General features: G+C 40.9%; 1 protein-coding gene across 6 annotated transcripts in view; it reads left to right on the forward strand.

The window, feature by feature from the left end:
• The window catches only part of LOC132406362 (dedicator of cytokinesis protein 7-like), a 216,429-nt gene extending 206,423 nt beyond the window's left edge, over positions 1 to 10,006 (forward strand). For all 6 annotated transcript variants that reach the window (XM_059991917.1, XM_059991918.1, XM_059991919.1 and 3 more), the window contains 3 exons: positions 2,839 to 2,945; positions 3,693 to 3,860; positions 6,249 to 10,006. In XM_059991917.1, coding sequence (XP_059847900.1) covers positions 2,839 to 2,945; positions 3,693 to 3,860; positions 6,249 to 6,291 — 318 coding nt within the window. In that variant the 3' untranslated portion in view covers positions 6,292 to 10,006. The remainder of the gene's footprint in view (positions 1 to 2,838; positions 2,946 to 3,692; positions 3,861 to 6,248) is intronic.
• Positions 10,007 to 13,827: the final 3,821 nt, after the last annotated feature.

Consider the following 13,827-nt stretch of genomic DNA (forward strand, 5'->3'; position numbering starts at 1 on the left):
GGCTGAGGAGTTAAAAACTGTTACTGAACCTGGTGGTATTGTTCCTGTACCTCCTTCCTGATGGTAGCAGCGAGAAGAGAACATGGCCTGAGTGGTGGGGTCTGTGATGATGGATGCTGCTCTCCTGTGACATCCCTAGGGGCTTTACCCATGATGGATTGGGTTGTATCCACTAATTTTTGTAAGCTTTTCTATTCAAGGGCATTGCTACTTCCATACCAAGCCATGATTTAATCAGTCTATACAGTCTCCACTGTCACATCGATAGAAGTTTGTCAAAGCTTTAGATAACATGCCGAATATTTGCAAACTTCTAAGGAAGCAGAGATGCTGTGTGCTTTCTTTGTAATGCTACTTACATGCTAGACCCAGGACAGATCTTCTGAAATGATGAGGCTGAAGAATTTAAAGTTGCCGGTCCTCTCCATCTCTGATGTCCCAAAGACTGACTCATGGGCCTCTGGTTTCCTCCTCCTGAAGTCAATAATCAGTTTAAACAATAAGGTGATGATCCTCTTAGAAGATCACAAGTTTATCGAAATTTCAAAACGTACAACAAATTGTGTCATCTGTGTTAGTGACCAACACAATCCAGGGATGTGCTGAGGGCAGCCCACAAGTATCTTTATACTGCCAATGCCCACAACTTGCCAATGTTAACCTGAATATCTTTGGAATGTGGGTGAAAACCAAAGCACCCGGAGGAAACCCACATAGTCAAGGGGGAAACGTAGAAACTCCTTATAGACAGAGATGGGAATTGAAACCACGTCAATGGTACGGTAAAGTATTACACATCAAGGGTCCAAGGTAATTCCTGCTGCCTGGCTGAGCCTTGCTGCTTTCTGCTGGCAAACTGAAGCTTGCGCTTTCTGTTTACACCTCTTGCCCGTGTTATTGTTCCTGTCACCTCTTTGTCCTAGACCCTACTTTTGGGCCTCCATCTCCCAAGGTATTGGGCAACCTGATTTACACAATCCTCCAGCTGTGCAATTAGAACCAACTGGGATATTGCCTCTATCATCCACTTCCGATGTATATTGGATTAGTTCTGCATCTGGGGCTTCTGGCCATGTGACAGGTTAAATGTTCTATGGGGGCAGCACGATACTGCAGCGGCTAGTGTAACGCTGTGCCAGTGCCAGCGACCCAGGTTCGATTCTGCTGTCGGTAACAAGTTTGTACATTCTCCCCGTGACAATGTGGGTTTCCTCCTGGTGCCCTGGTTTCCTTCTACATTCCAAAGACCTATGGGAAAGTAGGTTAACTGGTCACATGGGTGTAATTGGGGAGGTACAGACTTGTTGGGCCAAAAAGAACCTGTTACCTCTAAATAAAAATGAATAAAATAAAATGTATGGCTTTCTTGCCAAACTTGAGAATTATTATGTTATGAAATGTGTTGTTTTGTGTCAAGGCATAAATATCATTAAGTTACAAAAAGAAATAAGTAGTGTAAACGAGAAATAGTGAGCTAGTGTTCATTCAGAAATCTGAGGGCAAATGGGTAGAAGCTGTTCCTAAAGCATTGGGTGTGGGTCTTCAGGCTCCTGAGCCTTACGTGTAACCTATGTGTTGAAGTACAACTTTTAATAGAACTGTTGGCCCTTAAAAGATTAAGCATGAATAATGATGTGTGCAGAGGATATCTTCAATAGTGGGAGAGTCTACAACTGAATGGCACAGCCTTAGAATAGAAGAAGGCAGGAGATTGATGTTGAGAGGTGAAAATAAGTCAGCCATAATTGAATGGCAGAGCAGACTCAATGGGCCAAATGGCCTAAATCTGCTCCTGTGTCTTATGGTTATGGTCTAAAACACATTGTGGAAGGAGGTACTGAGCATTCCAGAAACATTCCTGGTCTGCTTCCTGTCCTCTGCTCAGTTATTTAATCTCAAACTGGTCAATGGCAGCCCTTTTATAATTGACCTTGAAAATGGGGCAGGTAGGATTCAATAACATGGGAGGGAGGGTAAAGAGGGTTTCTGCTGCTATCCAGTGTAGGTCATGGACGGGCACAGATTTGCACATAGCGGTGATACCCTGGCAATCAGAACGTCTCACTTATACACTCAGTGGCCACTTTATTAGGTACTGATGCTTTAATGTAAATATCTAATCACATGACAACAACTCAATGCATAAAAGCGTGCAGGCAGGGTCAGGAAGTTCAGTTATTGTCCAGACCAAACATCAGAGTGGGGAAGAAATATGATCAAAGTGACATTGACCGTTAAATGATTGTTGATGCCAGTCAGGGTGGTTTGACTTGTCTCAGAAACTGCTGATCTCCTGGGATTTTCACACATGATTGTCTCTAGAGTTTACAGAGAATAGTGCAAGTAACTAAAAACATGCAGTGAGCAGCAGTGCCTTGTTGATGAGAGAGCTCAGAGGAGAATGACCAGACTGGTTCAAGCTGACAGGAAGGCGACAGTAAGTCAAATAACAACGTGTTGCAACAGTGGTGTGCAGAAGAGCATCTCTGAATGTACATGTCAAACATTGAAGCAGATGAGCTACAGCAACAGAAGACTAAAAGCATACAGAACACACACAGTGGCCACTTTTATCAGGTACAGATCACTGTTCTACGCTGCGGGAGCTGCTGGTATCCATGTGACCATTTTCAGTAAGAATTAGTGCTTTGTTAGGACAGTTGAGTAGAAATTGTGTATCGTGAGAGTTTACTTCCAACCTCTTATACCTCTTCACCTTTGAGTTACAGCATTGTTAAACCACTTCATGGTTAAAAATAATGAACAGTCCCTGGGATTGTAGAGTTGTAACAGATGTGTGATTGAAATAATGCTGGTTTTGCTTTGTAACTCTCACAGGGACCTTTGGAAGTGGCCCAAGTTTTCCTGGCAGACATTCCAGATGACCCCAAACTCTTCCGACATCACAACAAGCTGCGACTCTGCTTCAAAGACTTCATGAAACGGTACGTCAGACTGTTTGTGTCTAAGCTGTGCTGACTAGCTCTGCACTGTTATTCACCTCGTAACTGTGAAAGCACCAGATGTAGCCCCTTTAAACTTAAACTCCTTGTAATGTCAGCTATCCTGTAGCAGATACGAGCTTCTCATGCTGAACAGTTATGACTCAGCATCTAATTGGTCAGTATTTTTTTTAGGAAAATAGTGGCTGCCAGTTTGGTATTGGCCAGTATTATGTCAGTCTGAGGAATGATAGACCTCTATTTGACATAAGTAAAATGTAGACCACCATATCAAGAACACACCTGACAAGACCCACAGTAGCATTACAGTTAGTTCTGCCCTATTACAGCTCAGAGTATCAGAGATTAGAGTTCATTTCTGGTACTGTCTGTAAGGAGTTTGTACGTTCTCCCTGTGACCGTGTGGATTTCCTTTGGGTACTCTGGTTTCCTTCCACAGTCCAAAGACATATTGGTTAGTATGTTAATTTGTTTATTGCAAATTGCCCTGTGATTAGGCTAATGTTAAGTAGATGGGTTGCTGGGCGGCACAGCGTGTTGGGCCTGTAAGACCTGTTCCTCTCTGTACCTCTGAGTAAGTAATAAATAAAGAAGTGCAGGCCGAGAATCAGATTTTCCCAGTATCTTGCTGCAGCTAACATCAAACCGCACTTGCTGCCTTGAAAGTTAATTGCATAGTAATGAAGAGTTAAATATGAGTGTATTTCAATAAATAGTGTTTGCCTGTAGATGTGATGACGCCTTGCGCAAGAACAAGACCCTGATTGGAGCAGACCAGAAAGAATACCACAGAGAGCTGGAGCGTAACTATCACCGACTGAAAGAGTCACTGCAACCCATGATCAACAGGAAAATTCCCCAGCTGTACAAGACCCTTATACCCAATACAAGTCACCGGTAAGGCATCTTCTGTGGAATAAGGGCAGGGCCTCATTGACTAAATTGAAATTCTGTTCTTATTCTGAAATTCCAGTTTCACTCAACCCATATGTCAATTTTGTAACCACACACTCTCTCCATGACTCTCAACTACAGGTCAAATACTTAACTTTAAAATCCAGACTCCCTTTCCTCTTGTTCTCTACTCACTTGTTTTACTTCCTCCCCCATCCACAAATGTTCTAGTGATTCCTCCCCACTGTCACTTCTCCCTTCCTCTCATTCTATGTGCATCCTCCTCCTCTCAGTTCTGGGAAATGTTTTTTTAAAATTCCTCTAGTTCTGAAAAACAACTCCCGTATTTCAAGACCCGTCGACTTGCCAAATTTACTAGCTCAATGTCCTCACCCCATGTATTGCTCACTCCCACTCCTCACTTCAACATTACTCACAACTCCCACCCTCTCCCATCACTTCTCATTTGCTGATCTCCCGCCACTGCTCACCCACACCTCCATCCCTCCCCACACTCACTCACAGCCCTATCCTGCACTGTTCACAAAACCCCCAACCCTTCCTACACACTCCCCCTGTCTACTCACTCAATCCCCTCACTCCCTTACCCAATCATTTCACCCCCTTACCTGATATTCCCATTTCACCTAGCTTGCTTACATCCCATTGATCAACTACCATTGACCACTTTCTGAACCCTAAACTGTTAATTAACCCCACCCCACACATTACCCAACAGTTCACTCCACCCCTCTTCTCGAATGTAATCACAGACTACCAACCCCTCACTCTTCCTCAAACCTACATGCTCCTATCATCTTTATCTCCCCTATAACCTGCTCCTTCCACCAAATGTGCCCTGGCCTTTTCCTACTTTCTCGAGATCTCCATTGTCATCCTTTGTTCCTCTCTTGCCCTCTCCCCTCACACTGGCCTGTCTGTTCCCACCTTTGTTGGCTGCTGCTTCACAGAGAGCAGAATAATTTCACCACGGTCTTACTGATTGATGAAGAGACCTCAATAACTCTTCCTAACATTTCTTGTCTTTGTAAGATGTTCAGTATTTAAATTGTATCTTATTGTCAGATCACTTGAGCTGCTGTAGAGGTTCAATTCCTGGCATGTCTGTAAGTCTGTGACTGTGGGTTTCCGACAAGTGCTCTCCGGTTTTCTCGCACATTCCAAAGGTGTAGAAATTAATCAAAGTGAGTAAATTATGGGCATGATATATTGATGCTGGATATATGGTGACACTTGTAAGCTGGCCCCCAACTCATTTTCAGACTGTATTGAACCCTGCATCATTGGCACTGTAGAGCAATGCACTAACCACTACACTAACATGATTCTCAACTACAGTCAACTAGCGACACTGTCTTTGTTAAGAACTCTCTGACCTGGATTTTTTCCCAAAAATGCTGACTTTTTTGCACTGTACAGCTGCTCAGGTAGTGCCCATACATTTGTAACTTGTCAGGTGCCTTGACACAAACAGTGAATTTCACTGAACGTTCCGATGTGCTTGTGACTGTTACAAACTATAACAATTTAGAAATGAACCAGCAGCAATAGAGTTCACACTTGGAGTCTGGTTTTGATGTTAAAACCACTATCTTTATTAGTACCTACTTATAATATAGCAACTTAACCAAGATAAACAAAATTTAACTGTGTTATGTGTGTGTAAATATAACTCCCAAACTATTGAGCTTGGGGGAACAAGGCTTAGAGTGTTGAGATGGTAAAGCATGAAAGTTCAGTTCATCCACGGAATAAATGATGGGAGAGAGATATTTGTAATCCAAGGTAAAACGTAGAGAGAAGGCAATTATGTTAAATTCCACAGGTTCCGTGATAGTAATTAATAAATATCAGTGGTTGAAGATCCTCTGTCGAGCCATTCCAAATCCACACATGAATTACCACCAAAGTGATCTGTCACAGGGATGTCATCTTCAAAGGGTTACCACATAACATACCTAGGCAAGGGTTAACTTTGAGTGGTCCCACGGGACTTTTCTAAATCCACTCCTATGGTTTATATGAAGTGAAAGCCACACATTCGATGTGCACTAGATCGATAATTAACCCACCCTTGTGGATATAGCAGAGTTCCAAATCCCCAGCTTCGACATGCTGAAGCTGCTACCTTTTCCAGGTTCGCTCCTCTCTCTCTCTTCTTACTTCTGACTGTGACTGTCTGTGTCCTTGTTTTAAAGGTAAACAAGCTACGAGTCAGTCAGTGAACGACATCATAGTCCTGCCTCACTGAAGCGCTCTTTTAAAGTGAGAGTCCACAGTAAACAAAACCTGCAAGTTTGTAACATGATGAATAAAGCTTATCTTTAATCATTTCCACAGCCGTTAACTTTTGCTTTTGTTTTATTTCAGTAATTCCTTCAGCAGATCAAGCTTACGTAAAGTGGAAATCTAAAGAACTGGTGGAGTCATTTTTTAAATTTTCTCTCAAAGATGAAGGAACTGGTATGAAGGATGAATGTGGAAGGATCAAGGCCAGAGGATACAGAGTTTCCTCTTTTTAAAGCCTCCTCTTCAGGGCCCATTCAATTTAAGGCAGTTGTCTACGGAATCCAGGCCGCTTATAACTGCTTCTTCACCTCCCTGATCCTGTCACAGGAGACTATTTTCAAAATTAGAATCATAGCTCTGTGTGAGTCTGACTGCTAGATTTGTGTGAGATTTTTTTCTGTGGTCATGGCATCACTCCATGATATTTTAGTAAACAGAGTATTTAAAACAAAATTGTTCTAATGCCTTGTGTCTGCATCTAGAACCTGACATGGGCTGTTGTCTAATTTGATGTCCTTGTCTAATGCACTTGTGCCCTGTACAGTATTAGATGGTGCACTCTCATACTAAAACCACCAAGAGCAACCATTAAGGTTTTACATATGTTAAGTTGTAAAGAGGTGGTTACTAATTTTTCAGAATTTTGTTTTCTTATCATGAATGTATCTTTTGAAATTCAGGAAGGATGCACTTTGGCACCGGTTTAAAATGACAGCATGATCCTTCAAACACCCTCCATCAATGCTTTCACAGAATCAAATACCAATAGCTTGAAAACCAACTGGACCACTCTGGTGCCAACCAATCACTGCCTTAAGTCATCCAATATCTGCTTATAATTTATTGCTGGATTACTTTTTCAATTATGCTTATATTTTGTGTATTAATAACCTTTTAAGAACCACTATCATTCCAAATGTTAATTCTTCTACAGTAATTATGAGTTGCAGAGGTTTAATGCAGCCCCTTAAAGAGTTATGTCATTATGGATATCTCCTAATGAAGAGGTTTATTTCCTTTCTGCTCATTTCTTGCACTACTTTACATAGAAGTTTATTTAGTGATGTAACAGTCACTCAGATAGCATAACTGTTAATATATGAGAGAGTGTTTGACATTATCAATTCAGTCTTTCACTTTGCAACCCTAGTTGACACAAGAATCCAAAAGATCTGCCTGTTGAAAGGTAAATAGTGTCACCACTTGTCAGACCATCTAGTGAGAAGAGGTTGTGGTGACCAAGCTGCAGCTTCATTTAAAAGGAAAAGTTACTCCTGAAGGAAGGTAGAAAATGTCTAGAGGTGTAAAAACATACCATAATAGTTGTCTGTGTTCTTTATGAACTTTGGTTTTATCTAAATTGTCACTTCAGAAAGGGAATGACCAAGTGCAGTGTTAGAGGGCTGATCAGCATAGTGATCTTATGCTTAATGTTTTTGACAAATAATTTTTATGAAAAGCTTGATGGTCTTACAATAATAACTGTTAAATGTTAATTTCTGTTTTGGGGCTTAGCTGACAAAATAATGACTCTAAATAGAATATAAAACAACTATATACAATGAAAGGTGTGCTGCAATAACATATCTACCTACCTAAGTCCTTGTAGAAGCATCTCTGCACAGACATAAGTAATTCCAAACAAGTGCTAAACACAAGAGATTCTACAGATGCTGGAAATCCAAATCAACACACAAAACACTGGAAAAGCTCAGCAGGTCAGGGAGCTTCTATGGAGGAGATTAAACAGTCAATGTTTCGGGCTGACATATTGAAGGGTTGCCCGAAATGTCGACTATATATTCCTTACATTGATACTGCCTGACCTGAGTTCCTCCAGTATTTTGTGTTGCTCCAAGCAGATACATTACTCTTTATTAAATCCGTTGTAAGTTTAACCCTTAATCCATTACCATATTTTATGACAAGCCCAATGTGAATCTTTATTCACATTGATATAGCCTTTTATATCTGTAATTATCATTGTTAAAAGTGAACAAATTCCACTGCTCTCCTTTCTCCTCTTGACTTCAATGTTCGTTTAAAAAAAAAGTCCTGACATAAGGTATCTGCCCAGATTTTTACCTTTTACTCTTGCTTCTTCTAATCAGAATCAGGACAGAGGCAGTGCTGGGTAAACCCACCATCTTTCTGTTGAATCCCGATTGCCTTTGTCTCTAAAGTACAACCTTTTGTTATTGCTGTCATGTGTGATTTGAAACCTAATCCTGCTGTGTAATTTCAAAAATAGGCAATTGTAATCTTTTTTCTTTTTTATATGATTTATTATTTATTCAGATTATTTAAAGATTTAATGGGATATTTTACACAGAGCATGATTATTTAAGATTGAGTGGGTAAAACACTAAAAATTCCAGTAGCCAAGGGTTTTATTTGGTTATTTGTTAGGCTGGGGCTCCCAAAGATTTTCCAGACATGTAGAGATGTACTTTCCATATCCAGCCTCCAAAAACAGGAAGGAAAGTCTACGTGTGCTGTGTTCACGATGACCAAGCAGTCAAGTTGATAGCGGTATTTTTGTTTGTACCTCTCCAGAACATCAGCAGAATGATCTTTTCTCTAGTGTACATTTCCACCGCGAGTGGTAGTGGTAGGACGATCACTGCTGATTCTGTTGTTCTACACGCATACATGGATGCATATCCTTGTACGCATGCGCACACTCAGAAAATGTACGTCCTATATTAGAGTGCCACAAAATACTGGGGAGGAAGGATTTAGATCCATATCACATAAATCACAGCAGTACAGGATTATACAATAGCATTGTTCAGAGTGCACTGAGTTTAGGGCCAATCCGTCATGCTGGTTAGACTTTGAAAGAGATAATCAAGAGGCTCTGAAAAGCTGGATTGTTTCGCATTTCTTTAATTGTGCAGAAAGTAGACACGGATCAGATAAACCATAATGATGGCCATATTGGTGTGTTTTAGAAAAGCTGGCAGTCCAGAAGTACAACTAGTATTCAGAAGCACAAGATCCATATTATAAATTTGTTTTTTAAAATTCTCTTTATATTAAACTTACTTGTATATAATAACATAACAAAGTTGTCAGCAATACTATCATAAATACATTGACTGATGCAACCACTGGAACTGTGGAATAAGAAAATTCAATGAATGCATTTACAGGTCGATGAACAAGAGTGATGTGCACAATATGGCATCATTCACATAAGGCTCATAAAGAAACCTTACACAGGGGGCATTATTCTAGACCAGGTAATAAATAGTGAAACCATTTCCCAGTCAGCTTACATCTTTTTCTGTTTTAATTGGGATACAGGAGTATCCATTCATTACAGCATCTCTCAGTTGTACATACATATCTATTCACTGTATTATCAACCAGTCATGAGGAAGAAGAAAGCAGCCTTCCCACTGACAAAGACACTATAGCTGGACTGAGGATTTATCCTTAATATTCATGATTTATTTTTAATTGAATGAAAGTTGTTTTTTGGACAGAACTCCTTGTTTACAGCAGATTGTTTTTATTCTGCACTGTTGGTAATGTGTTCGTACCATGGAACACAAGCATTCTCAGTCGAAATGGAATGAACCCGTTGGCCATCTCCAAAGCACCAATCGCTGGGAGTTCTCGAGTTCTATGTGTTAACCAGCCTGCTTTACTTAGGCTTATTTGTTGACTCTGTTTTTCCTGGATTACCTTTGCACTTTTTGTTTGTTGTGGTAAAGGGTTTGGAATGGATTTGAAAGTGTGAAGGATGTCGCACCATGTCTTTGAAATGATTTTTGCCTTTTCAACTTGTAATAATCTATGTTGTCAATAAAAAGACCAACCAATTCTGTCAATCTTGATTTTTCCCATGCTTTGCTGATCACTAAACTAATAATTCGCAGTCAAAAATATTGAATATTTCAGCTGCAAACAGTGATCGATGGCCCATCTGCCAGGTCTCATCCCTGAAAATCACCCTGAAAAACAAGGCTGTCTGCATTCAGCTTACACACACTACATAATGTCAGCTTTTCAATGCAAGCAGCAAGTTCCTGGTTCAGTATAACCAGAGTAAACTTTAAAAAAAATAGAGATTTTTATCTTTGAAAGATTTTGCCCCAATTTCAGCATTTACTTTAAACATCTCTATGCAGTGTATTGTTCCTTGGGTTTGACATACACACACACTATTACCAGACCAGACCCAAGTCAAAGTAAATTTATTATCAAACTGTATATAACCATATACTACCTTGAAATTCGATTTCTTGCAGTCATTTAGAGAATAATAAATAGGATTTATGAAAACTATACTGACAGATTGACAAACAACCGATGTGCAAAAGAAGACAAATTGTGCAAATAAAAAATACTGAGAACTTGAGTGGTAGAATCCCTATAGTTAGTGGAATCAGTTTAGAGTTAAGGTGAGTAAAGTTATCCATGCTGTTTTAGGAGGGTAATAACTATTCTTGAACCTGCTGGTGCAGGATCTCGGGCTTCTATACAACATTGTTTATTTTTTTTTCAGCTGCATGGTCCAACCATTGCTCTGGCCTGGAAATTTTTATATGGCCTGAAAACTGCACAGCACTTTAATAAAGCATGATATAAAAGAAAAATTCCAGCTGAGCAGCAGCAAATGCAATGTGCACAGGATTATTTCAGTTGTTGCAGGGCCACACACCCATGCAGTTTAGAGAGATCCAGTGCTCCTGTACCTCCTATCTGATGGTCATCATCAGAGCTTGTCACACCAGTCAGCCAGCCACTCTAGTGTTGTTTGGTTGATGTTGAGCAGGTCAGTGTCAGCTAAATCAGGTGAGAGTGGGCAGTTGCACAGAACATGTTCAATGTTCTGCACCCTTTTACCACACTCACAGGATTCACTGGTCTTTAAACCCCACTTCACCATATGGTCTCCCGTCCTACAAACTCCCGCTCTCACTCCATTGACAGTGCACCACTTCCGTCTGTCAAGCAGTGCCCCGCCTGGCAACATTTTTGTGGGGTCTTGCACTATATTGTTTGGTGGGGTTCTGGCTTCTGTTTGTTACCAGAAGTCAATCCTGTATGTTTGGGGCAATGTTCCGTGTGATAGTTCCTCCACTGTAGCAAAGTTTTTCCTCGATTTTAGGCGTTTGGAACTTGGCACATGATGGTGTAATGGGTGCAGTGGTTCCAAGTTCTGTTTACCTTTTTCAATTTTTATTGTACTGTGTCTTCTGACCTCTGGGGGAGCAAGTCTGTAAATGATGTTAGTTGGTGTAGGGCGCAGTGTGCCCATGATTATTCAGCAGGCTTTGTGAAGCAACAGGTCTATTTTCATCCCATGGGCTGATTTGCCCCACACAGGTGCACAGTATCCTGCAGATGCATAGCAGAGTGCTAGGGCAGTGATCTAAGTGTGTGAGCATTAGCTCCCCATTTCGTGGCTGCTAATTTTTTCAAGAGAGAATTGCGAGAGCTAACTTCCGCTCGGAATTTTTGGAAAAGGATCTGATGGTAGTAATGAGAAGAGAGCATAGCACGGATGGTGGATGTCTCTGATGATGAATTCTGCTAACACGAGGAAATCTGCAGATGCTGGAAATTCAAACAACAACACACACAAAATGCTGGTGGGACACAGCAGACCAGGCAGCATCTACAGGGAGAAGCACTGTCGACGTTTCGGGGCGAGACCCTTCGTCAGGACTAATCGAAAGGAAAGATAGTAAGAGATTTGAAAGTAGTGGGAGGAGGGGGAAATGCGAAATGAAAGAAGAAGACTGGAGGGGGTGGGATGAAGCTAAGAGCTGGAAAGGTGATTGGCAAAAGTGATACAGAGCTGGTGAAGGAAAAAGATCATGGGATGGGAGGCCTTGGGAGAAAGAAAGGGGGGAGGGGGGAGCACCAGAGGGAGATGGAGAACAGGCAGAGTGATGGGCAGAGAGAGAGAAAAAAAACAAAACAACTAAATATGTCAGGGATGGGGTAAGAAGGGGAGGAGGGGCATTAATGGAAGTTATAGAAGACAATGTTCATGCCATCAGGTTGGAGGCTACCCAGCCAGTATAAAAGGTGGTGTTCCTCCAACCTGAGTTTGGATTCATTTTGACAGTAGAGAAGGCCATGGATAGATATATCAGAATGGGAATGGGACGTGGAATTAAAATGTGTGGCCACTGGGAGATCCTGCTTTTTCTGGCGGACCGAGCGTAGGTGTTCAGCAAAACAGTCTCCTAGTCTGCGTCGGGTCTCACCAATATATAAAAGGCCACACCGGGAGTACCGGACGCAGTACACCACACCAGCCGACTCACAGGTGAAGGGAGTGGCCACTGGGGAGAAAGGAAGGACATTAAATCACTTATTATTATCACTAATTTCAAGGTAAATGTATTATCAATGTACATATATGACACCATGTACTACCCTGAGATTCATTTTCCTGTTAGCATTCAGAGTAGATACAAAGAAACAACAGAGTCAATGAAAAACAAAGACAGACAAACAACTAATGTGGAAAAGACAAATTATGTAAATTAAATAAATAAATAATATTGAGGGCGTGAGTTGTCAAGTCTTTGAAACTGAATCCGTAGGTTGTAGAATCAGTTCATAGTTGAGGTGAGTGAAGTTATCTAGACTTGTTTAGGAGCCTGGTGGTTGTAGGGCATTAACTGTCCCTGAACTTGATGGTGTGGGACTTGGACGACGTGAAATTTGTTGCTTTGCAGCTAGATAATAGAGCAATATAAATTTTAAAAATAAATAATTAATGGAAAGTGAAAGAAATAGCAAGGTAGTGTTCATAGACTATTCAAAAGTATGGTGCTGTGATTGCTTCTGAATTATTGAAAATGACCCTGCTGCAGCCACTTAGGTGGGTTAGCATTCAATGAAGGGCACAGGTGGAAAGAGTGAGCAGCTTCAAATTCCAGGAATCAACACTTCAGAATATGCAGCCGTGACCTGAGCAAAGTAACTAACTAGGCAATTTGGTAGCATTCTGGCCAAAATATGAAGCAGCACCTCAATACTTTATCATTAAATGATACAAATGCATATTTTCATGAGATGGGAGGAGGAGCCTGAACGGAAGTTGCTTAATCCTCTCCTCTGGTGCACTGTATTATTGAGCGGAGTATGTTAGATGTGTTTCAAAGGCACTGATACAACAACTCCATTATATCTGACTTGGTTATTTGCTGGGGATTTTTGATTTTGTGATCATAGTGCAATAAAACAGTAGAAATAGAAAGTTAGACACAGGGTAGGAAATTGTAGCAATGGTCCAACAACCCAGAAGATACTGATTTATGGGATATTAACTCAATTATCGACCATAAAAGTAAACGAAATATGAACCACAAAGTCCCTGAACCCTCCCTGTGCTTGGGGGATGTCTCAAAATATCAATTTACCTAAAGTGTAAAATATTGACACATTTCCAATCTGATAAAGAAGTTTCTGTGATACACACAGACATTTTGTACCTGGAGGCTGGCACACATACATTCAGTAGCCACTTTATTAGATACCTCCTGTACCTAATAAAGTGGCACAGAGTGTGAGCTCATGGTCTTCTGCTGCTGTAGTCCATCTACTTCTAGGTTCAACGTGTCATATGTTCAGAGATGCTCTTCAGCACACCACTGTTGTAACACATGGTTATTTGTGTTATTGTAAC

This window comes from Hypanus sabinus, chromosome 16 (genome assembly GCF_030144855.1).
Source record: "Hypanus sabinus isolate sHypSab1 chromosome 16, sHypSab1.hap1, whole genome shotgun sequence".
Taxonomy (NCBI): domain Eukaryota; kingdom Metazoa; phylum Chordata; class Chondrichthyes; order Myliobatiformes; family Dasyatidae; genus Hypanus; species Hypanus sabinus.